Source organism: Mustela nivalis, assembly GCF_964662115.1.
Source record: "Mustela nivalis genome assembly, chromosome: 14".
Taxonomy (NCBI): Eukaryota; Metazoa; Chordata; class Mammalia; order Carnivora; family Mustelidae; genus Mustela; species Mustela nivalis.
In genome coordinates, this window is record NC_139033.1 from 54,431,246 (window position 1) to 54,458,918 (window position 27,673).

General features: G+C 35.3%; 1 protein-coding gene and 1 pseudogene across 9 annotated transcripts in view; one reads left to right on the forward strand and one right to left on the reverse strand.

Annotated features, from left to right (window-relative positions):
- The window catches only part of KIAA1328, a gene marked incomplete at its 5' end in the record, with an annotated part of 323,665 nt that overhangs the window by 291,096 nt on the left and 4,896 nt on the right, over positions 1–27,673 (reverse strand). For 4 of the 8 annotated variants that reach the window (XM_082699515.1, XM_082699517.1, XM_082699514.1 and 1 more), the window contains 2 exons: positions 11,991–12,085; positions 24,679–24,818. The exons of 1 other annotated variant lie outside the window; for it this stretch is intronic. In XM_082699515.1, the coding sequence (XP_082555641.1) occupies positions 11,991–12,085; positions 24,679–24,720 (137 nt within the window). Of the gene's footprint in view, positions 1–11,990; positions 12,086–24,678; positions 24,819–25,509; positions 25,569–27,673 lie in introns of all 8 variants that reach the window. 3 more of the 8 variants (XM_082699512.1, XM_082699511.1, XM_082699513.1) reach the window with 2 other exon arrangements.
- LOC309848217 (heterogeneous nuclear ribonucleoprotein K pseudogene) lies at positions 18,307–21,059 on the forward strand (annotated as a pseudogene). Its single transcript has one exon. The product of its transcript is annotated as a heterogeneous nuclear ribonucleoprotein K pseudogene (transcript).

Consider the following 27,673-nt stretch of genomic DNA (forward strand, 5'->3'; position numbering starts at 1 on the left):
GCCCCTCCAAGGTACAGAAACACCAGTCTTGGAATTTAGTTACATAGGATTTTCCCACTAACATTTGGAAAGTGAAGGTCATGCTTTTACCAAAAATTAAAAAAAAAAAAAAAAAAAAGCCTATGCTTTTTTAAAGGTGCTTTTCACCTCAAAGGCACCATTTAAAAGAAGCTAGTTACCACTTTACCTTTATATTGCTTGTCACCTTGTAACTGAAAAACACGTTATTTATTTTGTATATTCTGCTGAGCGACCACCATGATTTTGAAATATGCTTGCTAATGATCAGTATGAGGTGCTAAGCACTCTCAGTGACTTCTCCCCTAATATAATGTTAATAGATCTGCATAATATCTGAAATTTTTTAAGTATACTATATTTAAATAGGTCATAGGACTGCATAAGGTTTTCCAAATCTTCTAACACCTTCTGCATTTGACTTGACCTTTATCACAACTGAAACAATTTTCAATCTTTATACCTTATTTTTACTGGAGAGCCTTAAATGAAAACAACTTCCTAATAATAATCCTTCCTAAAAATAGCTTCCTAATAATCCCCTCTTACTACCTTTTCCTCTCTACTTTTAAAATTATACTTTTAAACTTATTCTCTATTTATTCAAGTCTATTAGTTAAAAAAGCCATGTACCAGGCAAGGTAGGCAGAACACAAAGCAAACAGTATCTCTCCTGTTTTATAGACATGATTTGAAAAGCAAAGTATATAAATTTAAAACAGTGTATTTACTTATGAACAAGCAAATATATCTAACTATCTTTTATTCAAAGAGAAAACTTTTTTCTCTTCTGATACGAAAGTTGAGCTTTCATCTTCTCCTTTTCTTCATTTTCCACTTTCCTTCTTCTTCCTGAACAATTAAGTCTTAAATCCTTGAATGTGGGGCAGAATTAGAATCAAACTGAGATCAGGAGGGTAAATGTACAAGGTCTTCCAGTAGGATGTCAATGGCTAAGAGGTTGAGAAGGACATCGACACGTGGCAGGTAGTCCAGCATGGGTGTCACAGCCTCAGTGAAATGAATGAGCATTCATGTGGAAGAATTGCCTAGCATGGGTATAAGAGCCTAAGCATTTGAGGTGGGTACTGGGATCGAACCCCAAATCAGGCTCTCTGCTCGGCAGGGAGCCTGCTTCCCTCTCTGTCTCTGCCTATTTGTGATCTCTCTCTCTCTGTCAAATAGATAAATACAATATTACAAAAAAAATTAATTTTTTGTAATTTTTTTGTAAATAAAATTTAAGAAATTTTATTTCTTAAAAAAATAAAAACGTTTGAAAAAAAAATTTAAATTTTTTCTGGCCAGAATAAAACACACTAGAAATCAATATTACAAAGACAAGAGAAAAATCCCCAAACACTTAAAAATTATAAAATATAGTTCTAAATAAGCACGAGTCAAAAAGGAAATTTAAAGGAAATTTTAAATATATATACATATTGAATGCAAATGAAAATAAAACAAATTAAAATGCATACAATGCACTGAAAGCAGTAACGAGAAGGAAGATTATAGCACTACATGCTGACAGTAAAAGGAATGGTCTTTAAGTTCCTCCTATTTTAAGAAACTAGAAAAAGAACAAAATAAACCCAAAGCAACATGAAGGAAGGAAATAAGAGCAAAAGTCAATAAATTAAAAATAGGAAAAACAGATAAAATCAATGAAACAAAAAGCTGGTTTCTGAACAAAAATTAAAAAAATTGATAAACCAGGAAAGACAGACTAAACGAGAAGGTACAAATCAGCAATATCACAAGTAAAGCACTACAGATCCTGCAGTAATTAAAGGGATAATAAGAGAACACTATGAACAGCTTTATATTCATAAATTTGGCAACTCAGAAGAAATGAAACAATTCTCGGGCGCCTGGGTGGCTCAGTGGGTTAAGCCGCTGCCTTCGGCTCAGGTCATGGTCTTGGGGTCCTGGGATCAAGTCCCGCGTCGGGCTCTCTGCTCAGCGGGGGCCTGCTTCCTCCTCTCTCTCTCTCTGCCTGCCTCTCTGCCTACTCGTGATCTCTCTCTGTCAAATAAATAAATAAAATCTTAAAAAAAAAAAAAAAAGAAATGAAACAATTCTCAAAAACCACAACTCCTAAAACTCAACCAAGACAAAACAGACAACCTGAAAAATCTTATAACTACTGAAGACATTAAACCTAGAACTGAAAAGTTCTTTTAAACTTATACCTCCAGGCCCAGAGGGTTTCAGTGGAGCATTCTATTGAATGTTTAAAGAAGAATTAACACCAATTTTATAGTTTTTTTCTGGAAAACAGAAAAAGAGAGAATACTTTTTTTTAAGATTTTATTTATTTGAGAGAGAAAGCATGCATGTGTGTATGCCCGTGATAGAGCACAAGCAGTAGGGAGGGAGGGGACCAGAGAAGCAGACTCCTCACTGAGCAGGAAGTCCAAGGCAGGACTCAATCCCAGGACCCTAGGAATCACGACCTGAGCCAAAGGCAGATGCTAACCAACTGAGCCATCCAGGCGCCTGGAGAGAATACCTCTTAACTCGTTTTATAAGGCTAGTAGCACAAGACTAAGCCAGTTTAAAAATAAAAAGGAAAGATAACTACAGCCCAATGCCCTTCATGAACTTTGATATGAAAATTCCAAACAAAATAACAGAAAATCAAACATAATAAGTAAGATTTATTACAAGTATGCAAAGCAGGTTTATATTTAAATATCAATTAATAAGATCCACCATCTCAACAGCTAAAACTTCAGGAAAACTCATATGATCATACCAGTTGAAGCAGAAAAAATGTTAGACAAAAATTTAGCATGCAGTCATAACAAAAACCCTTTTATAAAGTGAGGAATGGGGGGAACTTCGTCAACTTTATAAAGAGCATCTACAAAAATTCTCTACCTAATGTTATACTTAATGATAGACTGAATGCTTTCCACATAAAATTAGGAACACAATAAGGATGTCCTCTCTCACCACTTTTATTTACATAGCACTGCAAGCCCTAGCCAGCACCATGACACAGAAAAAGAAAATAAAAAACATACATATTGGAAAGAAAGTAAAAAAAACTGTAACTACTTGCAAATTATATGACTGTAATTGTCCCAAGGAATCAACAGGAAAACTCTGAGAACTAATAAGCAAGTTCAGCAAGATTACAGGAATTCAGACAAACACACAAACTTCAATCACATTTCAACCACAAACAAACGTGAAACAACAAACGTGAAAAGCAAAATTAAAAACACAGTACCATTTACAATTGCTCCAAAGAAAATTAAATACTTAGGTATAAGTACAAGAAAATACATATAAGATCTGTATCCTGAAAATTACAAAATTCTGATGATAGAAATCAAAGACCTAAATAGATGAAGAGACATACCATATTCATGGACTGGAAGATACAACAAAGTAAGAATATCAGTTCTTCTCCAAACTGATCTACAGTTTTAACGTAATACCAGCAAGTAGTTTGTTTATTTTTTTATAGACATTGACAATCTTCTAAAATTATTATGGAAAGGCACAGGACTAGAAGTGTTAAAATAATTAAAAGAATAATGTGTGAGAAGTCACTCTACCCAATATTAAGGCTTACAACATAGCTGTAATATATCAAGAGAGCTGGCAGAAGAAAAAACACACGGATGGATTAGAAAAGAGAACTCCAAAAGAGACACATGTAAATATGTCCAACTGATTTTCTCCCAAAGGTGTAAAAATTTCAACAAATGGTGCTGGAGCACTTGAACATGATTAGGCAAAAAACAAAAACAAAAAACAAAAACAAAAAACAGCAGCAGCAGCTCAACCCAAACTTCATACATTATGCAAATTAACTCAAAATGCATTATGGGCTTAATACAGTATATAAAAATAAAAAACTTAAAAAAAATAGGAGATCACCTAAGTTAGAGTTCCTAGACCTGACAATAAAAGCATCATCCATAAAAGAAAAAACTGATTCACTGGACCTAGTTAAAATTAAAAATTTTTGCTCTATGAAAGACCTTGAGAGAAGGCAAGCTACAGATCAGGGAAGTATCTGCAAATTACATATGCAACAAAGGTCTTGTCTATAGAACATATAAAGAGCTGTTAAAACTCAACAAGAACAACAAAAAAATTCCAACAAAAAATGAACAAAAAGGACGAACAGACATATCACTGAAGAAGGTATAAATGGCAAATAAGCATATGAAACTATGTCCAAAACAACAGGTCATAAATGGTCATCAGAGTAATACAAATTAAAACCAAAATGAGATAACACTAAGTACCTCTAAGAATGGCTAAAATAAAAAATAATTATAACAAATGTTGGCAAGAATGCAAGGGATCTAGGTCTCTTCTGCATTGCTGGCAGGAATGTAAAATGGTAAACATTTTGAAAACAGTTCAGCAGCTTCTTACAAAGCTAAATATGCATTTATGACACAATACCCCAAAGAAATGAAATGTTATGCTCACACTAAAGCCTATATATGAATGTTCATAACTTCATTTGTAACAATCAAAAACTAGAAAGAAGGGGCACCTGGCTGGCTCTGTGGATAGAACATGAGACTCCTGATCTTGGGATTAATATTCAAGCTTCACATTGGTGTAGAGATTACTTAAAAGAATAAAAATCTTAAAAAATAAATAACAGAAAGAAGCCACATATCCTTCATTAGGTGAATGGTTAAACTATTGTACATCTACCCATGGAATATTACTTAGTAATAAAAGGAACAAACTTTGATTCATGCAACATCTGAATGGATCTAAAAGTAATTATGCTGAGTAAGGAAAAAAGCCAACCTCAAAAGATGGCATTCTGTAAGATTCCATTTACAAAGCATTCTTAAAATGACAAAATTATAGAGATGGAAGGTGGGTTAATGGTTGATAAGGATTAGGAAAGGGGGTAGGAAGGAAAGTTAGCTATGTCTATAAAGAGACAACATGAGTAATTTTTTTAACAAAACCGTTTTGTATCTTTACTCTGGTGATGGTACACAAATCTACATGTGATAAAATTTCATAGAACTATACACACATACACACACACGCACACGTGAGTACATGTAAAATCTATACAAGGTTGATGGGTCCTATCAATGTCAATTTCCGAGATGAAATATTGTATTATAGTTAATCAAAATATTACCATTGGTGAAAACTGGGGAAAGCGGACTTGAGCTCTCTCTGTATTATTTCTTAGGTAAATCCAGAATTACCTCAAAATGAAAGGTTCAGAAAAAAAAGTATCACCTTGGGGCATCTGGATGGCTCAGTCGGTTGAGCAGGCACCTCTTGATTTTGGCTCAGATCATGATTTTAGAGTCCCAGGATCGAGCCCAAGTCAGGCATCATGCTCAGTGAGGAGACTGCCTGAGGATTTCTCTCTCTCCCTCTCCTTTGCTCTTCCCTCCCTGCTCTCATGCACACATGCTCTCTCTCTCACTCTCTAAAATGATAAAACTTAAAAAAAAAAAGGAAAAGAAAAAGCATCATCTTGGGTACCTGGGTGGCTCAGTTGGTTAAGTGTCTGCCTTTGGCTTAGGTCATGATCACAGGATCCTGGGACCCATATCGAGCTCCTTGCTCAGTGGGGAGTCTGCTTCTCCCTCTCCCTCTGCCTCTTCCCCCTTGTTCATGCTGTCTCATGCTCTCTCTCTCAAATAAATAAAATCTTTAAAAAAAAAAAAAAAGAATCACCTTCCTATTCTATTTTTGTTTTGGTGAGTCCTGAACTAGAATAAAATAAATGTCCATGAGTATATTATTGTTATTATTATTACTATTATTGATAAAAATAAATAAGAAAATGAATACTGAAATAAATAAATACATACATACATACAGCAGGAGGGATAGCTCATCCTTAAATAAGAATTCTGATTAATAAATGCAAACAAATTGGGGAAACATAAAGTAACTATTAGAACATCACAGTAATAGTTGTTGTGGTGAAGTCTCTTTGATAAGTGCTTATAACAGTGGGTAAAAGTTTCAGAATAAAACAGTGGATTTCAATAATCCTCATGGATCTCTATCAATTTATTAAATATAGAGAACAATGCAACTTTTCAGGAGAGAAACTAGTACACTCTACATCAACTATGTTATCATAGTTAAAACCACCAGTAACAAAACATCAACCTTATACTTTCCCTGATTTAATATCATAATGCAATATAATCATGAGAAAACATGAAAAAAAAATCTGAAAGAAATACTACAGGGCGCCTGGGTGGCTCAGTGGGTTAAACCGCTGCCTTCGGCTCAGGTCATGATCTCAGGGTCCTGGGATCGAGTCCCACATCGGGCTCTCTGCTCAGCAGGAAGCCTGCTTCCCTCTCTCTCTCTGCCTGCCTCTCCATCTACTTGTGATTTCTCTCTGTCAAATAAATAAATAAAAATCTTTAAAAAAAAAAAAAAAAAAAAAAAGAAATACTACAAAATATCTGACCAGTATTCTTCAAAAGTGACAGGTCATGGAAAGCAAAGAAAAACTAACATATGCCACAAATGGGAGGAGACTAAGTAAACATAAAACTGAATATAAAATGTGATATTGGAACAGAAAAAAAATTAGTAGGAAAGCTGAGGATATCTAAATAAACCGTAGCTAATTAATACTATTGTACCAATATTAATTTTTGACTATTACAATGTATTATTCAAGATGTTAAGTATAGCAAGCTGGATGAAAGTTAAAAAAAGCTATGATGAGTTCTGATAAAGAACTTTCTTGAATATAAATCATCATATAACGAGATTAACTCACTTACAGTGTACAATTCCATGACTTTTCATATATTTTCAGAGTTCTGCAACTATCACTAAAATCTAAAATTAGAACACTTTCATCCTTTCCAAAAGAAACCTTGTATTCACTAGCAGTCACTGTCCATTTCTCATTCCTCCAATACTGTACTATTTCAGCAACTTTTCTGTAAGCCTAAAATTATTTCAAAATAATACCAAAAAAAGTGATCATATTACACTGAATTAAAATTTAAATAAATTAAACATATAAAAACATACATATAAATATATACAAATTATGACACACTGTGGCACATAATCAAGAGAGGAAAATGAAGTTAAAGTTATTGAGTTCTAAAGTTCTTGAAATGTTTAGAATAGAGCTAAAGGTATCAATTAATATTAGACTGTGATTAGTCAAGAATGCATATTACAAATCCCCAGGGTGACCACAGGTTGATTTAAACAAGAAAATGAGGGGTGCCTGGGTGACTCAGTTAGATGAGCATCTGCCTTCGGCTTAGGTCATGACCTCAGGGTTCTGGGATTGAGCCCTGTGGGCTCCCCTCTCAGTGGGGGAGTCTGGCCATCCCCCCCAAGCTCGCTCACTCTTTTTCTAGAAGAAATAAAACCTTTAAAAAAAATTAAAAAACAAACAAACATGAAGATGAGTACATTGAGCACAACTAGTAACCACAGCATCAAATACATAAGGCAAAAATTGGAAAGGAAAATAAAATTGTTTTTATTTGTAGATAACATGATCATTACTGTATATTGAAAATCCATAGTGTTCTGCCAAAAAAACTATTATAACAAGTAAATTTAGAAAGTTTGAGATCAAGCCAATATTAAAAAAATCCATTATATCATATGAGAAATGAAATAAAATTTATAAATGTATAATAAAAATTTTAAATCATGACATTTACAATAATATCAAAAACATAAAATACTTGAGGATAACATATGTGCATATTCTATAACCTGTACTATGAAAACTACAAGTCACTACAGAAAAAAAATTTAAGATAATCTAAATAAATGGAGAAATATGACATATCACCAACTGAAAGACTCAATATTGTGAAGATGTCAATTTTCCTCAAGATGATCTACAAATTCAATACATCCCAAACAAAATTCTCAGAGGCAACTATCCTTTAAAAATTAACAAGCTAATTCTAAAATTTACGGGGAAATGCAAAGGACCTCAAAAAGCCAAAACAGTTTTCAGAAAGAGCAAAGCTGTAAGATTTATCTGATTTCAAGAGTTACTGTAAAATTACAGTCATCAGGTCAGTTTGGTATTGGCCTAAGGGCAATACAAAGATCAATGCAATGGAATGAAAAGCCCAGGGAAAGACCATGCATGCTTTTGACAAGGAGGTGGTGGTAATTCTGCAGAAAGGATAGTCTTTTCCATAAAAGGAAAAAATCTTTGTTAGTGTGGGAAAGGCAATATTTTTTGGATAGAACGCTAAGGACATGAACCACAAAAGAAAAAACTGATGAACTGAAGTTTATTTTGCTTTACAAAATAAAACATTAAGACAGTGCTCCCTTCGGCCGCATCATATACTAAAATTGGAACAATACAGAGAAGATTAGTATGGCCCCTGTACAAGGATGACAAGCAAATTCGTGAAGTGTTCCATATTTTCGGGGGGGTGGGCTGTGAATTCAGAGCCCTTCGTTGGGTGTAGAAATCACTTAAAAATAAAAATATTTGAAAAAGAAAAAGAAAATATTAAGATAATTAGAAAGCAAGGTTTTAGGGGAAAACCATATATATGACGACTTGCATCCGAAGTATATAAAGAAAACCTCAGTATCAAGAAGAGCAAGGGATGGGTCAAAAAGAACAACTACAACAACAAAAACAGGCAAAAATTTTTAACAGATACTTAAAAGAAGAATGACCAATCATCCCACTAATCTTAGGAAAACACAAATTCATTCCATAAGGAGACATCACTATACTCATTAGAATGGCTAAAATTTAAAGAAATGACAATCCCAAGAGTTAGTGTCTATGCTGAATGATGGCTAGGGGAAGTGGGAAATAACACAACCACATTAGGAGACAGTTTGGCAGTTTCTTATAAAGTTAAATATACATTTATCACAGAAAAGAGTAATTCTATACCTAAAGTATTAGCAGAAGAAAAATTAAGGGGCGCCTGGGTGGCTCAGTGGGTTAAGCCTCTGCCTTCGGCTTGGGTCGTGATCTCAGGGTCCTGGGATTGAGTCCTGCATCCAGTTTTCTGCTCAGCGGGGAGCCTGCTCCCCGCTCCCCACCGCCCCCGCCCCCCTGCCCCCTGCCTCTCTGCCTACTTGTGATCTCTGTCTGTCAAATAAATAAAATATTTGTTTTTTTAAATAAATAAAATCTTTAAAAAAATTAAGACATCAAATCCACACAAACAGTTGCACATGAATATTATAGAAGCTTTATTCATAAAAGGCAAAAACTCAAACAACTCAAAGGTCCGATTTACAGATGAATAAACAAACTAAAGTACATGCAAACAACAGAATACTAATCAACAATAAACAATGAACTATACCTACATGCAACAAATTGAAAAAAAACCTCTCAAAAACATTACTCCCTGAAATAAGCCAGATACGAAATCATATACTATGATTCCACTTACGTGAAGGATTTAGAACAGTCAAATTCACAAAGACTCAGAGAATAGCAGTTACCAAAGACTCTGAGGGAGGGAAGAGTAAGGAGTATATATATATATATATATATATATATATATATATATATATATATTTTTTTTTTTTTAATGAAAAGTTTGTAGACTTTCTGTAATGAATGCTTTTTTTAAAATTTTTTATTTTTTATAAACATATATTTTTATCCCCAGGGGTACAGGTCTGTGAATCACCAGGTTTACACACTTCACAGCACTCACCAAAGTAAGAAGTATATTTTTAATGGACACAGAGTTTCAATGATGAAGAAGTTCTGGAAATGGACTGTGGAGATGATTGCACAATAGTATAAATGTACTTAATACCACTGAACTGTACACTTAAAAATGGTTAAGTTTTATGTTATGTATATTTTACCACACACACAAAATCATTTTGCTGAGGGAAAAAAGTCAGATAGAAGAGGATATATACTATATGGCCATTTAAATGGTATATCAGAACATGTAAAACTAAGCAATAATGACAGAAATGACATGAATGGCTATTTGGGGTGGAGAAGAGAAGAAGGAACTGACTGTAAAAGATCTCAAAAGAACTTTTTAAAGTGACCTTACATTTGCCAAAACTCACTGAAATATACATTTAAACTATATATATATTTTTAAAAATGCATACATGCTATTGTATGCAAATTGCACATCCATATATTTTCAAATAAACAAATAAGCTTGAGGAGGGAATGAAACGCAGCAGAGTAGAAAATAAAACTATAGACTCTTTCTAGGAATGAGGTTATGATGTGGTGTACAGAAAAGGTAGTAGCTGGAAGGAAATATGTGGTCTGAGGAGTATTTCTCAAGATGAAAGAGAAATGACTATATTTAATGCCAACAGGAAACCAGTTATTTGAAAACAGGGTGAAAATCCAGAGGTAAAAGAACATAAAGGCTACATGTGCTTAGTTGCCAGTGTTTGAAGCACATGGAATTTTGCTCTACATTTCCCCACTTCAATAAAAATGAGTTCTGTAAAGAAAAAAAAAAGTGAAGAAAATGCTTTGGCAAGTACCAGCAGAAAAAAGTAGATGAAATATCCAACAGAAGAAACCTAGCAAACTCAAGGAAAGAAGAGCACATTATTCCCACATACCTGTATATTAATAGTAATACAATAATGGAGTTTTTAGCAATATTAGCAAATCTATATTAATCCTAACCTTGTAGTAACACCCTGAATCTCTTGCTAGACATGCACTAATATTTCAGGTGTTCTCCAAGCCATGCAATTGAAATAAAACGGATCGCTTAGGACAACAATGGCAATTCAGGACCATTAACAGATGAATTCAAACTAATGGTAATAGCTTTTCAAAGCCATCAAGCATACGTAAGGATATCCATACCATCTATGTGGTAAAAAGCCTTGTGAGAAGATCATCTGCAAGTATGGGGAGTAACAAATGTTTTCCCAGTACAAAAAACAATATTTGAAGGGAATGAAAACTTTATTTCAGAGACTAGAACAGCCAAAGAATTCTAGTGAAATTGAAATTACTGCTTCTCTCAGGTGGCATATCAAATTCAGACTAAGGCATGGACTTGGAAATAATCATACCCTGTATCCTAGCCCCCAAAACATCATTGTTGTCATTTCTATAACTGTAATTCTGTGATTTAGTAAGGCAATTTTTTAACCTCAGTCTTTTTATAAAAGCCTCTACAAACGTTATTTTAAGGCCTGAATATGAAATACATTTTGAAACACTTCACATAGCTATTTTTAATTAAAAATAAAGAAAGAAGGAAAATACCTACTATTTCCAAACATGGGATTTAATGACAAAAACCAGCACCATTTTAAACAACTTTTAGGTATGACTTTTCCTTAAATTTGAGTTTTACAATTTATATTAATATATTCTACTGTGGACATCTTCATTTCTTAAGTAATTTAAGACCACCAAACTGGATGTGTATATTACAAAAAAAACATTACTCCAAGAGATATGCTTCATACCCATCATTAATAAACTGGAATAGTACAACCAAAGAGCTATGAACTATTTTTCTCAAAATTCCAAATCCCTTATTTTGAATCCTGAAAGCATCGGTAGCAAGCAAAACGACAATAGCTATTCTTGTGATGGACTACAGTAAAATGAATGCTCACTTCTCTTTGGATCTACAACAAAACCAAAGGTAATTGCTGTGACGCTCATTATAACATATCAACCTCCATCAACAGCAGAGTTAAGCTTCTGTATTTTCCCTTTTGATAGAGGACAGCTGCAAATACATGCACCTAATAATTTGGGAAATTAAATAAACAAGAAAATGTAAATTGGAAAGTGGTCTGTTCTGGTCTTTCTTTCTTACTTTTCTTCTACTTTCTTTTTTTGGGGCCACAAATAGGTCACACACAAAAATTTTTTTCTAAATATCTCTGCTTCCATAAGATCAATGATACATGATATCAAAACACAGTAATTTCTATTTTCAAAAAGAGTTGTCTCTTTTATACAATAATACATTTCATATAAGATTTTATCTTACCTGGCCAATTCTTTAATTAAATTTGCAATGCGTCTTTTGTCTTCAAGACACAAATCCTTCAATGACGCACTCTTTAGTCCTCCCCTGCAGATATTCTAATACAAAACAAAAAAATCTTTTGGTTAATTTTTGATAAAAGCAATTTTTAAGATTTTTTGAGGAATCTCTTAAAATTAGCACAGGAGGTAAAATTTCTCAAGTATCTTTTCTCTGGTGTTATTTTTTTTTTTAAGATTATATTTATTTATTTGAGAATGAGAGACAATGATAGCGAGATAGAGCACAAGTGGGGAGAACAGGAAAAGCAGACTCCCGTTGAGCAGGGAGCCTGATGCAGGGCTCCACTGCAGGACCCTGGGATCATGACCTGAGCCAAAAGTAGATGCTTAACTGACTGAACAACCCAGACGCCCTGGTACATGCTTTATGTTTCATTTAAACCTATTATGAATTCAAAACAGGCTAAGGAACTGTCTTGTCCAGAAGGGATATTATAAAACTTACATAGAGAAGATCACAAAAGGCTTAAATATTAGGGATTATTAAGGAAACAACTTTCCCTTGGTGAATGTCACAAAACAAACACCTAATGGAAGATACTGAGAACTCTTCCTACACTACAGCCCACAGGCTGCTTAAAAGTACACTAAAGTTAACAGCAAAGGCACCAGTTTCTAAGTTCTCAATATATCCTAAAGTTCATTCCAACGGGTACTAGACCAAAGAGTAATAATAATAGCTAACACATATCTCATATTTACTGCATGTGAGGAACATTATAAGTACTTTACATTTACTAATCCAGCTCATTTGCACAACAGTCGTATGGATTAGGTATTATTTCTATTTATGGTGAGGGGACACCTTGCCTTGGATAACATTTAAAGCAGCAGAACCAACACCTTAGCACACATCCAGAGTATATGCTCTCAACCACTGAACTATTTCTTGTGCTCTAAAAAGTTCTCCCAGAACTTGAACTTCATTAAGAGGTTCTTTAAAGCACTGAAACTAAGGGAGTCACAGGGAAACTAGAAGAAACATGTAAACAAAAGGAACCCTAGGCATTTGTACAAGTAGGTTAGTCCAATTTCTTCAGGTTGCCAAGAACAATCCAAGACTTCTAAAATGAGTCCTGGAAATACTGATAGCCATAGATGGGGAAGATGGGGAGAAAAAGGCAATAGGAAAAAAGAGAGGGAAAGAAAAGGAGTTTGGCTTTGGATATGGTCAACTTAAGGATGAAAGTCATATGGAGGGCGCCTGGGTGGCTCAGTGGGTTAAGCCGCTGCCTTCGGCTCGGGTCATGATCTCAGGGTCCTGGGATCGAGTCCCGCATCGGGCTCTCTGCTCGGCAGGGAGCCTGCTTCCTCCTCTCTCTCTCTCTCTCTCTGCCTGCCTCTCTGCCTACTTGTGATCTCTCTCTGTCAAAAAAAAAAAAAAAAAAAATCTTTAAAAAAAAAAAGAAAGTCATATGGAAATGTTAGGCAGGAAGTTGGAAATGTGGGTCTGGCTCCTAAGTCAGAGAAAAACATAAAGATGTAAGCCATAATACTGTAGGGCTTATGGTATTATGGACGATATTTAGATTTTTATTATTTTCTTTATACTTCTCTACATTTTAGATTTTTCCTTAACATTAAAAAATATCAGTTTTAAAAAATCATTTATGAATCCAAGATAATAAATTAAAGAATTAAAGAGAATCAGAAGAATATAATATGGTAGGAGAAAATAGGTTTTGAGAAGAGTATGGGGTTAATGATGCTAATGATCAAAAAAGTTACACAGAATGTAGAAGAAACCACTCTATCTGGCAATGGAAAAAGTTGCTAAAAACACATGAGAAGGCATCTTAGTGATGCAGCAAGTAAAGGAACAAAAAAGAGAAACCCTTACACATGGGCAAGGATACCAGCAGCATTGTATTTAACAGAACAGCCAATTTTCAATACAGTTTGTATTGAAAATACAAATGTTTGTCACTTAGAGAATAAACTGTAGCATAGTTAGACAATGGAATTCTGTAGGTACTGGTTGTTAAGCTACTTATTGACTTTCATCTTCAAACCCACCCTTCTGAGACCTTCTTTGTGGTGCTGGGCCTCAGACTCTAGAAACCCCATATCCCCTTTGCCAGATGGCTCTCAGTTAAAACCCATCAATAGGAAGAACTAGAGGGAGACCACAGGTTGCTGGAAAAAGAAGAAAGGACACAGTCCTTCCTATTTACATCTCATTCCCACTAGTGTCACCCCTGCCGGAGTGTGTCCTGGCAAGGACACCAGATTCCAGTTTGCAATTTTCCCAGCCCTGGCAGAACCAGCCTTTAGCATGTCTCCTCGTAGATAGCAATATCAGTTAGGCTGGGTCCCTATCATCAGAAGTTCATGTTCCAGCTCTAAAGGGGCCCTCCCCCAAGCTTCTAAGTTTTAATAAATCCAACTTGCTCTGGCTGTTTTCCAAGCCCTAGAGATGGGAATTATTTTTTGCAGTTACTACCTACATGATATGTTGGTGTTCTGTTTACCTTCTCCGTTCTCCAGCACCATCTTAGCACGTCTTTATATGAAATACTCTCAGTAAAAAAAAAAAGTGACTAGACTCTGGCTGAAATATAAGTGAAAAGAAATAACGTACAGTGGGGTATCTAGTAGCTCAGTCTGTTAAGTGCCTGACTCTTGGTTTGGGCTCAGGTCATGATCTCATGGGTCATGAGATGGCTCCCTGTTAGTCTCCATGCTCAGCAGGGAGTCTGCTTGAAGATTCTCTCCCTTTGTTCCTCCCCCAACTCTCTCTCTTTCAAATAAATAAATACATCTTTTAAAAAAAGGAATGATATATAGCTATATACAACATAAGTAAATCTCATGAACATAAAATTGAGCAAAAAAAGCAAGCGATGCAATACACATAGTATGAGCTTATTTATGTAAAGTTCCAAATATACATAACACTGAACATTGTTTAAAAAACAATTACGTATTTAGACTATATAGGGCAAGGGTTGGTAAACTGTAGCTGCAAGCCAAATCTGCTCACAGGCTATTTTTGTAAATAAGGGTTTATTAAAACACAGCCATGTACATTCATGTACACACTGACATATATATACATATATATACATATATATATGTATGTATGTATATATATATAGTTCTTCATACTACAGTGTCAGAGTTGAGTAACTGAGACAGAGGCCACATGGCTCACAAAGTTTAAATATTTATTACCTGGCCCTTTACAGAAAAAGTTTGCCTACGTTGACATTAAAAAAAAACACACACACAAAAGAATGATAAACACAAAATTGAGGATAGGTATTACGAAAGCAGATGACAGAATAAAGGAAGGTTATACCCTTCCTTTACTTGGCTTACAATGGCATCATTGCAATTCAGTGGGGAGAAGAATGGTCTTCTCAATGAAGAGTGCAGACCAATAGACTGTCCATATGGAAAAATGAACTGAACTAACTTAACACCATACCCATACTAATTCCTGATGAATAATGGCTTTCACTGTGAGAAATAAAACAATGTGGCTTCTACAAGAGAGAGAACCTGTTGCAAAGAGCATAGTTGGCTAACAGTCTCACCTAACTACTGCCATACCTTCAGATCCACTGTGGTGTTCACAACAGCGCCAGGGACTGGAAACAGCAGAAGTACTGGACCTGAGCCGTTTCTGTTTGACAGGGCATCCTCTCTCTCTCTCTGGGGTTCCCCAGTAGGCTGACAGACACTAGCCCTGATTGCAAGGCAGTATGAAGTGTGAGGTTTTTCCTAGTGAATTTTTCTTCTTTCTTTGTTCTCTCAGAGATGCCAGACTTGCAATAAAATCTAAGGCTCTCCTTGTCTCTCCCTGTTCACTTTATTCTGTATCCCACGTCAGCTCTTCCTCCACTAAATCTCTTCCATATTTACTTTCATCTTAGCCTTCTTCCCAGAAGACTTGAGCTGGCAAAATTACCACTTTGAAAACCTTAATGAATTAAGAACCTAGCTATTGAACATCAATAGCTATAAATAAAAATCACATACAGAAAAACTACAAGACTTATTTCTCTGAAGAAAAACACACACATCTGTCTAGTTTTGAGAAAAAAAATGCATATACACACACACACGCACACACACCCCACACACCATTTCTAGTTTTGCAACAAAATAAATACACACATACATAGTCCCTACATTCCACTTCTGGGCAAATAGGAACCATGCTTACCCTGATGCCTACAACAACCAAAAACCTAACAAAGTATACGAAAAAGCAGTTCTTGAACACCGGACAATAGGGAGCATGAAGAGTGATCCCTGAAAGAGGGGAACCAAATAAGGTGAGCCATGCAATTATCCCAGCTAAACTGCCTCTGGAGTTTTCAGGGTACAATGTGGGGAAACCCAGATGGAGCCCAGCAATCTCGCCAAGTTGAGAAGATAAAGCTGGGAGTCCAGGAGAGCAAAGTGTCTAGAATTTGCAGGGCAGAGTCATGGAGAGGATAGAGAGAGCTCTATCTCTATCTCTATCTCTCAATAGAGAGCTCCAGGGATCTGCAGAGGGTTCCCTGCACATCAGCCGTTGAGTACTGATTAGCATTTGTCTATGAGAAAGCCCACCAAAAGCCAAGGAAAGAACAAATGAGAATGTGAGAATAATCTCTGTCTCTAATACAATGCCAGCAATAGTCCATGTTCCCACCAGCTGGAAAGGAAAATCTCATAATTCAAGGGGCATCAGGAAGAGTACTCCGCAGGTCACTGCCTATAGTGGGCAAAATTAGCCCTATATTAAAAGCTGTTCTAGTATCACCTTTAAAAACTTAAACCCGGGGTCTGAGTGGCTCAGTTGGTCTCAGTCTCAAAGAGACTGCCTTTGGCTCAAGTCATGATTCTGGAGTCCCAGGATTGAGTCTCTCATGGGGCTCCCTGATCAGTACGGAGTGTGCTTCTCCCTCTGACCCTCTCCTGTCTCATGCTCTCTCTCTCTCAAATAAATAAATAAAAATCCTTTAAAAAAAAAAAAAAAAAGCTTAAACCCAAACTTCAAAAAGATCAAACTACTCTCTAATAACTTGTCTTAGTCCCAGAAAAAAAGACCTCAAGATCAACTATAAAAAACACAATATATCCAGAACTCAAAAAAAAAAAAAAAAAAAAGTATGATTTATACTATCTGGGGACATCCAATAAAAAACAACCAGGCAGGTAAAGAAGCAGATAAATACAATACATAAATAGAAAAATTACTCAATTGAAATCTCTCCATAAATAACTCAGATGATGGGATTATAAACATTAAAATAGTCATTTACATTCCATATGTTCAAGAAAGTAGAAGACCCAGCATGTTAAGTAGAGACATGAAACATATAAATAAAACAAAAGACCCAAATTGAACTGGTAGAGATAAAAACACTGTCTTATATAAAAAATACACTGGATGAGATTAGTGGCAGAAGATGCCTAATGAATTTGAAACAAAGCAATATAAACCATCTATACATAAACACAGAAACAACGACAAAAAATTGAAAAAAAAATGAGCAAAAAAGTGCAAAGTAACCTCAAGTGGCCTAGTATTTGCATAACCAGAGTCCTCAAAAAATAATAATATCTCAACATATAATGGCCAAAAAGTTTCCCAATTTTATGAAAACTATAAACTCTCAAATCTAAGACTCAACAAACCCCAATAAAAAGACAGACTTAGAATTAGTTCAAGGCATACTATAATCAAATTGCTTAAAACTAGGAATGAAAGGAAAATCCTAAAAGCAATTTAAACTCACATAGTAAATATAAAAGAATAAAAGTAAGAATGACAGCAAATTTCTCAAAAACAGTGAAACCAGGCAACAGCGCAACAACATCATTAAAGCACTAAAGGCAAAAAAAAAAAAAAAAAAAAAAACAAAATTATCAACTCAAAATTCTATAACCAGTAAAAACAAAGTGAAACAAAGACTTCTTCAGGCATACAAAAGTCAAAATATCCATTCCTAGTGTACCTGAACTATCATAATGTTAAAGGAAGTACTTTAAGCAGATGGAGCATACCAATGATATCAAATGGACACAACAAAAATGGTAACTACATGGGTAAATTTAAAAGCCTTTTGTTGAGGAGCACCTATGCTCTGACTCCTGGTGTCAGCTCAGCTCGTGATCTCAAGGATCATGGTATCACATCCCACATCAGGCTCTGCGCTCAGCACAGAGACTGCTTGAGATTCTTTCTCCTTCTCCCACTCATGCTCTCTCTCTCTAAAATAAATAAATCTTTAAAAAAAAAAAAAGCGTCATTATCTGTCTAGCTGTGACCGGCTGAGGCGGCGCGATGGCACGGGGACGGCGGATTCGCGGGGCTACTGCAACACTAGGGTGTCAGTTGGTCCCACCCAGAACTTCAGTTCTGCTCTGCAAGGATATATAATACCTGATTGGTGTGTCTATTTAATACAAGAAAATGGAAACTGAACAGCCAGAGGAAACCTTCCCCAACACCGAAACCAATGGTGAATTTGGTAAACGCCCTGCAGAAGATATGGAAGAGGAACAAGCTTTTAAAAGATCTAGAAACACTGATGAGATGGTTGAATTACGCATTTTGCTTCAGAGCAAGAATGCTGGGGCAGTGATTGGAAAAGGAGGCAAGAATATTAAGGCTCTCCGTACAGACTACAATGCCAGTGTTTCAGTCCCAGACAGCAGTGGCCCCGAGCGAATATTGAGTATCAGTGCTGATATTGAAACAATTGGAGAAATTCTGAAGAAAATCATCCCTACCTTGGAAGAGGGCCTGCAGTTGCCATCACCCACTGCAACCAGCCAGCTCCCGCTCGAATCTGATCCTGTGGAATGCTTAAATTACCAACACTATAAAGGAAGTGACTTTGACTGCGAGTTGAGACTGCTGATTCATCAGAGTCTGGCAGGAGGAATTATTGGGGTCAAAGGTGCTAAAATCAAAGAACTTCGAGAGAACACACAGACAACAATCAAGCTTTTCCAGGAATGCTGTCCTCATTCCACTGACAGAGTCGTGCTTATTGGAGGAAAACCTGATAGGGCTGTAGAGTGCATCAAGATCATCCTTGATCTTATATCAGAGTCTCCCATCAAAGGACGTGCACAGCCTTATGATCCCAATTTTTACGATGAAACCTACGATTATGGTGGTTTTACAATGATGTTTGATGACCGCCGTGGGCGCCCTGTGGGATTTCCCATGCGGGGAAGAGGTGGTTTTGACAGAATGCCTCCTGGCCGGGGCGGGCGTCCTATGCCTCCATCTAGAAGAGATTATGACGATATGAGCCCTCGTCGGGGACCTCCACCACCTCCTCCTGGACGAGGTGGCCAGGGTGGTAGCAGAGCTCGGAATCTTCCTCTTCCTCCACCACCACCACCTAGAGGAGGAGATCTAATGGCCTATGACAGAAGAGGAAGACCCGGAGACCGCTACGACGGCATGGTTGGTTTCAGTGCGGATGAAACTTGGGACTCTGCAATAGATACATGGAGCCCATCAGAATGGCAGATGGCTTATGAACCACAGGGTGGCTCTAGATATGATTATTCCTATGCAGGGGGTCGTGGCTCATATGGTGATCTTGGTGGACCTAGTATTACTACACAAGTAACTATTCCCAAAGATTTGGCTGGGTCTATTATTGGCAAAGGTGGTCAGCGGATTAAACAAATCCGTCATGAGTCAGGAGCTTCGATCAAAATTGATGAACCTCTAGAAGGGTCTGAAGATTGGATCATTACCATTACAGGAACACAGGACCAGATACAGAATGCACAGTATTTGCTGCAGAACAGTGTGAAGCAGTATTCTGGAAAGTTTTTCTAAGGCTAGTGAAGAACTGAAGGAGTCCTGCATCATTTTTTTTTTTTATCTGCTTCTGTTTAAAAAGCCAACATTCCTCTGCTTCATAGGTGTTCTGCATTTGAGGTGTAGTGAAATCTTTGCTGTTCACCAGATGTAATGTTTTAGTTCCTTAAAAACAGGGTGGGGGGGGAGGGCGTGCAAAAACTAACATTGAAATTTTGAAACAGCAGCAGAGCGAGTGAATTTTAATTTTTGTTCATTGTTGGTGGTTTAAAAGAAAAAATTCCCCCCATGTAATTATTGTGAACACTTTGCTTTGTGGTCACTGTAACATTTTGGGGGGTGGGACAGGGAGGAAAAGTAACAATAGTCCATTTGTCCCTGGCATCTATTCAGAGCAGTGTGCAGAATGTAATGCTCTTTTGTAAGAAACGTTTTATGATTTTTAAAATAAATTTAGTGAACCTATTTTTGGTGGTCATTTTTTTTTTTTTTTTTTTAAAGACAGTCATTTTTCAAATGGCTGGATCCTCAACCCACCCCAAACTAAACACTAAGTTTGATTTTCAGCTCCTCTGTTGGATATAAATAAATGTATCTCTTGGAAATAGGCATATCTTGGCTAATTCCATTCTGGTGATTTCTTGATTTGAAAGTCCATTGCTTGGGAAGAAATTCCATCATACACATTTATGCTTATAATAAGCTGGGGATTTTTGTTTGTTTGTTTGTTTGTTTGCAAATGCTTGCCCCTACTCTGCAGCAGTTTTCTATGTTAGTAATTATAAAGGAGAACCAAGGTGGGGAGCAATACTACAAATTGAGTAATGGTATAAGTATATGCCAGAAGCCTAATGGCAGCAAGTTTTATTAATCAGAATAATACTTGATTATGGAAGTGACTGATGCTAAATAAATTCTTCTTATTTTTTATTAGATGATTTCTCACCTATAGACAAACTGTCAGCCTGCTAGTGTCTATTAGTTAAACTTTGTAATATATATATATATTCTTGTTTTTTTCCATTGTATGCAAATTGAAGGAAAAAGATGTACCATTTCTCTGTTGTATGTTGGATTATGTAGGAAATGTTTGTGAACAATTCAAAAAACGATGAAAAAAAGTTCCTGTGGATGTTTTGTGTAGTATTTTGGCATTTGTATTGATAGTTAAAAGTTCACTTCCAAATAAATAAAACTCCCATAATGCTAAAAAAAAAAAAAAAAGCATTTTAATTATTTGAACCTCTTTAAAACACAATTGAAATAAATGGAATCCAAATTAAATAGGAAGATGTAAAACTATATTCACAGATGGCATAGTCATATATGTATAAAAAATTGTAAGAAATTCACCAGGGCAGGGCACCTGGGTGGCTCAGTGATGTTAAGCCTCTGCCTTTGGCTCAGGTCATGATCTCAGAGTCCTGGTGATCAAGCCCCACATTGGGATCTCCGCTCAGCAGGGAGCCTACTTCCTCCTCTCTCTCTGCCTGCCTCTCTGCTTACTTTCTCTCTGTCAAATAAATAAAATCTTTAAAAAAATAAAATGTGCCAAAGATTGCATCCAAAAATAAAATTTAAAAAAGAAAAGAAAAGAAATTCCCTGAGGCACCTGGGTGGCTCAGTTGATGATCCCAGGGTTCTGGGATCAAGCCCTGCACTGAGCTCCCTGCTCAGTGGGGAGTCTGCTTCTCCTCATTCCTGTTCATGCTCCCTCTCACTCTCTCTCAAATAAATAGATAAAATATTTTAAAAAAGAAAGAAAATCACCAAAAACTATTAGATTCAAATTAATAAGTGAATTTAGAAAGGTTCCAGGATACAAAACCAACAGACAAAATCAACTGTATTTCCATACACTAGCAATAAATAACACAAAAATAGAAATAAGCTTAACAAAACAAGTATAAGATACAAACACCTCAAACTACAAAACATCGCTCAAAGAAATTAAAGAAGGTCTATGTAAATGAAAAGCTATCTCATATACCATATTCAAGGACTGGAAGAATTGATACTATTAAAGTACTCTCCAAATTTATCTGAAGATTTACTACAATTGCTATCAAAATTCAGGTTGACCCATGTGCAGAAATTGCCAAGGTGATTCTCTATGGAAACTCAAGGGATGCAGAATAGCCAAAATCTTAAAAAAGAAAATCAAACGTGGAGGACTTACATTTCTTGATTCCAAAAAATAATTCCAAATGGTAATGAACTTAGTATTGGCATAAAAATAGAAATGTTAATCAATGGAACAGAATTGAGAGTCCACAGATAAACATTTACATGTACATGGTTATGGGATTTTTAACAAGGGAAGAACAATCAAAGGGAACAGAATAATCTTAACAAATAATGGTGGGACAAGTGGACATCCACAGACGACAGAATGAATATGAGCCACAACATAACAAAAATTAAATCAAAATGGAGCAAAGACTAAATGTAATACCTAAAACTATAAAACTCTTAGAAGAAAATATTAAATCTTTAAGAACTTGAATTAGGCAATGGTTTTTTAAATATGACAGCACAGCACCAGTAACAACTGAAAAAAATTGATAAACTGGACTTCGAAATTAAAACTCTCAGGCTTCTAAGGACACCAATAAGAAAGTGAAAGACAATGCACTGAATGAGAGAAACTCTGCAGATCATATATAAGGGACCTGAAGATGCAATGTATAAAGAACTTTTAACTTTATTAGTAAGAAAACAAATCACTCAACTGAAAAGCATCTGAATTGACGTTTCTCTAAAGAACAAATATAATTGGCCAAGAAGCACATAAAGAAATGATTATTATTAGTCATTAGGGAAATATAAATCAAAACCACAGTGAGGTATCATTTTATACTGACTAGGACGGTTATAATGAAAAGGGTAGCTATAAAGTGTTGGCGAGAATGTGGAGAAACTGGAATCCTCATTCATAATACTGCTGGTAATATGTAAATTGGTATAGTCATTTTGGCAGTTCATCAAAAGGTTAAACAGAATTATTACATGACCCAGCAATTCTACTTCTAGGCAAATACCCAACAGAACTGAAAACATATATCCACACAAAAACTTGTATGTCAAAGTTCATAGCAACATTATTCATGTAGCCAAAAAGCCTAACAACCCAAAGTCGTTCAATTGGTGAATGGATAAATATATACTCAGCCATAAAAAGTAATGAAATAATAATACATGATATCACATAAACCTTAAAAGCATTATGTTAAATGAAAGAAGCCAGCCACAAAAGGCCACATATTACAGGATTCCATTTTCACGAAATGCCCAGAATAGACCAACCTATAGAGACTAAAAAGTAGATTAGTGGTTGCTAGGGGCTGAGATGAATAGAAAAATATCAAGTGACTGCTAATGCATATGGAGTTTCTTTCTAGAGTCATGAAAATGTTCTGGAATTAGAGTGTGGTGATGAATCCACAACTCTGTGAATATACAAAAAAAATGAATTATACATTTTTAAAGGGTAAGTTTTTTGATATGTGAATTATAGGTAAATCTGAAAAAAAAGTGTTGAAGCAAAAGTAATAATGTATTGGGAATTTACTTATAGAAGTAAAATGTATGACAATATCACAAAAGTCAAGACACAAACTGTTGTATGGTCCTCAAAATCACAGTTAAAGTGGAAAATATAAGTTAAAATAGGCTGTGATAAGTTAAAGATGTATACTATAATTCTCAAAGCCAGTGAAAATAGCCCAACAAAGAATTATAGTTAATGACCCAATAGAATCATAAAAAAATATGGACTTAACCCAAAAGAAGGCCATATATATTATATTGTTCAATATAAGATGCACAAACTATTTTATGAAAAAACACTTGCAATTTTGATAAGATCTTGCAAATTCAACTACTATTTACATCCCAGGGGGACATAAGTGGGTACAATGGAAATCTAAGTAACAAAGTAAGCCTTTTGGGTAAGTCACAGTTAAATCCCATAGACTACTAAACATAACAATCAGTAACAAACTAGATATTGGAAATGTCCTCAAGAACATAAACCAGCACAACATAAACCAGCACAACTCTATAGTGTTAAATAGTAAATACTTTGGCTTTGTGGACCAACAGCACTATGGTAGCAACTCTACCATTAGAACAGAAAAGCACCAATAATATTAAAAGAATAAGCAAGACTATGTTGCAATAAAACTTTATTTACAAAATAGGCAGCAAAGAAACTGGGCCTATAGATCATAGATTGTCAAACCCTAACTTAACCTTAACAAAAAGTAAAGTAAAATCAACCTATCTAAGGACATGTAGCAAAGGAATGTATAGGTACTAATACAAAGGCAAAGATGAAGGAGAAATCAATGACTGGGTTACAAAGAGTCTTGATAAAATTTTTGAAGTGAAGGAAATAATAATAATGCAGGGGAATTGTAACAAAGTTTCTTTCTTATATATAGAGGTTTATCCATCATCATCTAACAAATCCACAAGAACAAAAATTATAAAGCGCACTTAATAAAAGAAGAAACGGTGGTCAATTTGATTTACTAACTTGACAGAGATCACAATGTGGGTCTTTTGGGACATACTAAGGTAATAAATTTTTCTTAACTAAGGCTTAAGGCAAGCCTAGATATTTTAGAGCAAAACCTCTGAGTAATCTACCTACTTTATATTCATACCATGTAAAGTATCCTAGAATCCTCTGTAACTTAAGATCGCTTGTAGATTATCTAAAGTTCTTTCAAAGACTCTTCTACCCTTTTCTACCGGTAACTGGTCAGCATAGAAAAATCACTTATTGGTCTGCATTTATAAAGACTGGAGATCAGAGGAAAAAAGGGAAATTACTGACCTGTTCGTCTACTGAATCTCCTGCACCTTTTAAAGACTCCATGGAGATTGAAGCGGCAGTAACCCTGGAAGTCGTAAGTTTAACATCAGCTTTTGGACTTAACTTGTATCTTGATCTGGTATTTCCTTCTGCAGAAATTCCTGAGGATTTCCATCAAACAAAATATCAAAATTATACTTTATTCTCTTAAACTTATCCCCCATGAAGCTCTTCTCTGATATACCTCTTTATAGGACCTGATGGGGAAAACTTTCACTTTATAAAACTCACTTTAAAACTCTTAGTAAATAATGAATCATGAAAAGATTATGTTCTGAATACATTTAAGATTCAATTGAAATATTTTTTAAAAATGATAGCGAAAATTCATAAGTTACATTAAAACTTATAAATTACAACTTATATACCTTAATATAGGGGAGATTAAAAGTCTGATTTCTCACATAATTAGGGTACCTTCAATGGCTCACTTTTACTATTTGTTTAGTAACAATCAGAAAGGTTTAAAAGAGTCTATCAAATAAACCTTATATCAAGAAGTTCTCACATTTTTCTCTGAATTTAGGATATTATTTGTAATATAAAAAATAGGATCTCTTGCTCTTTAATAGATCAATAAAATGTTCTACAAATTAATCAAAAGCTGACTTGCCCAACCAGCCCCTAAAATCCTAAAATAAGGCAGTATTTCACACCTTAGTAACGTCTAACCACATATTTAAAAAAAAAAAAAAAATTAGTTTCCAATGGATTGTTCTGCATACAGTTATACTACGAAGTGGTCCTACTGTTTTATTTTCTTGTAACACTTAAGAAGCAAAGGAAGCTTACCAAATTAATACAGAAAATCATACCTGGAACATATACTACTGATTGTTCTTCATCAGAAACTATGAAGAAGGACATGAAGGAAAATACTAGAAAAGATCATCCAAATGCTGCCTCTATTCTGTACTTTCCTAATTTCTTTTGACCTGGGAATTTGTAACAAACTTTAAAAACAAAACTAGAAAGGAATGCAAGTGAAATAAATGAAACAAAATTAGTCATCTTTTAAAATTCATCTTTACATAATCATAACTATGTTTTACAAAATTTTTAAAAGTCCTTGTTCCATAAAACTTTCATCCATGCCTATTCCCAAATTAGATACCCTACCCTATAAATTCTGTTAAGTTCCTTTCATTTCCTCTCTTTTTGTAAACAGGGAGTTAAATGTTCCAGTTTGTTTATTATTGGAAAACTGGTGAGTTATTTTAGGCATGAATAAAAATTTCAAAATCAGCTTTAGCTTTGAAGAACAAACCCTCTTTGAGGGCAAGTCAATCATGCAAACACAAAGATTTTATTCTTCTGCAGTGCATTCATGAAATATCCCAAGAAGTCCTACTATTTAACAAGTGGAAGAAAGAAGAGGGAGAGAGAGAGAATCTTAAGCAAGCTCCCTGCCCATCATGGAGCCCAAAGCGTGGCTTGATCTCACAACCCTGAGGTTATGATCTGAGATGAAATCAAGAGTAGGACGCTTAATGGGTGGATCCACTCAAGCCCCCCAACAAGTAGAAAAAATATAAGACAAAAAGAGCTATTTTGAATTTCAATAGGAAAAATTTAGAAACACTAAGATCATACCACTGTTATAGAAGAACCAACATAAGAAAGTTTTCCTTTTAGAAAAAAAATTTTATTCAGAACTCTATTTAAATCCAGATACATCCACAATTTGATAACATTCTATTACATTTCAAGGAAGTAAGTGTCTAAACAAATTTTTCCAAATAACTTAGAAAATTCCAATTTTCTGTTCTTTTATAAAATGCTTTCTTTTCCAAAATTTCTAGACAAATTTATTAAAAATTCCCTTCCAGGTAAAGGCTAGAGTAAAACAGATTTAATAACATGTTCCAAAAGTCAATATATTTCAGTTCAGGACCAACCGTAGCTATGGACTCTTTACAAAGAGTGCTGATTATAAACACCTGGAATCCACCTAAGAATTTAGGAATACAAAAATGGTGCTACTGTCTGAGTCACCAGGAGATTTCTAATAGCCTCTGCAACAGCACACATACTATCACAGATTCAGGATTTTGGCTGTTAAGTAGTACTCCTAAACTTTAAATACCCTCAGACATCAGGCATGGAGTTTAGAAAGTTTTAAAGGGCACATAAGACAAGTAAACAAACAAACAAAAATTAGACCCCACTAGTCCAAGGACACTGATAGTGGGTTACACTGGAGCAGAGAGAATTTATAAATTCACAGGCACGCAATCTAAAAAAAAACATACAAAATGAAATTGTGCAGGCTCTTTAACAGCAAACATCAAGCCATTTTTTATATCCCTTGGGACTAGCAAACATAGTAGGTGCTCAATAAATATTTAAATATTTACTGTTGGAGATATAGACATGGGAAAAAGTTACCCAAGGGAAAAAAATTCAAGATGATTCAGGACAATCTCCATTTGGCAGCATCCTCAATTAGAGGATACAGCAGTGATGAATTTGCAGAATATTCTCCCAAGTTGACTTATGGAAAGACTAACTGAATCCTGGGAAACATAGTACACTTGCCTAGAAGAGTCAAAAAGGAGACTGCTCACAACTAGAACAGACCAGCCACTGAGAACCCAACTCAGCTGCACCTAGATTTGGAAGCTCATCAAGTATTTTATTTTTTAAAAGATTTATTTTTTATTTGAGAGAGAGAGGGAGAGGGGGGAACAAGGATGAGGCACAGGGGTAAAGGGAGAGACAGTCCAAGCTGACTCCGCATTGAGTACAGAGTCCTATACCGGACTCCATCTTAAGACCCTGAGAAAAACAACCTGAGCTGAAATCAAGAGTCAGATACTTAACCGACTGCACCACCCAGGTGCCCCAAGAAACTCATCAAGTATTTTATACTTTCTGCTCTCAAACCTGATACTACTTTGCCGCTTATCTAAGAGAAACTGTAGAGATCTTTCATAAGCTTTATTTGCAGATGACA